This window comes from Austrofundulus limnaeus, unplaced genomic scaffold, assembly GCF_001266775.1.
Source record: "Austrofundulus limnaeus strain Quisiro unplaced genomic scaffold, Austrofundulus_limnaeus-1.0 Scaffold533, whole genome shotgun sequence".
NCBI classification, from domain to species: Eukaryota; Metazoa; Chordata; class Actinopteri; order Cyprinodontiformes; family Rivulidae; genus Austrofundulus; species Austrofundulus limnaeus.
In genome coordinates, this window is record NW_013952935.1 from 291,951 (window position 1) to 292,680 (window position 730).

General features: G+C 42.2%; 1 protein-coding gene across 2 annotated transcripts in view; it reads right to left on the reverse strand.

The window, feature by feature from the left end:
- Nucleotides 1-730, reverse strand: part of LOC106530572 (ly6/PLAUR domain-containing protein 1) — a 15,986-nt gene that overhangs the window by 4,358 nt on the left and 10,898 nt on the right. For both annotated transcript variants that reach the window (XM_014026215.1, XM_014026216.1), the window contains exon 2: nt 548-679. In XM_014026215.1, the coding sequence (XP_013881669.1) occupies nt 548-679 (132 nt within the window). The remainder of the gene's footprint in view (nt 1-547; nt 680-730) is intronic.

Genomic DNA, 730 nt, shown 5'->3' on the forward strand with positions numbered 1-730 from the left:
GAGACAAACTGCAGCTAAAATCACCAAAACATTAACTAAAATGAGACAAACTACAGCTAAAATCACCAAAACATTAACTAAAATGAGACAAACTGCAGCTAAAATCACCAAAACATTAACTAAAATGAGACAAACTGCAGCTAAAATCACCAAAACAGTTGCTAAAATGGACAAAAACTAAACGTAGCAAAGCATATGCTAAAGCTATAATCAAGAAAACTGTAGCTAAAAGCATTTAATAAACGCTGAAATGAACCAAGCTGTCTTTAAAAGTGAAACTGTAGCTGAAAACTAAATGTAACGTGGCATACAGGCTGTGGCGGCCATCTTGAATCTGAATAACTCAAACAGTCCAGGATCTTCTTCTGAAGAGACCTCTTCAGTTCTGATCCAGATCTTCAGAACTTCAGCTGTTTTACACTGAAGCTGCTGTTTGGTTAGCACAAAGAAGATTTAGCCTTTGGCTGATATTTAGTTCTAAAAGAACAATCAGGACTGGTCTCTGTGGACCTCAGGACTGGTCTGGACTCAGGACTACAGAACGTACCGTCGTCCTTCACCAGGACCTCCTTCTGGCACATGTCCTGGACGTTGACGGTACAGTTGACGATGAAGTCCGGTGTGGAGCAGTCGTGTGTCGTCTCCTCACACTGATAGCACTGGATCTGAAGAGCCAGCCCTGCAGCACACACACACACACACACACACACACACACACACACACACACAC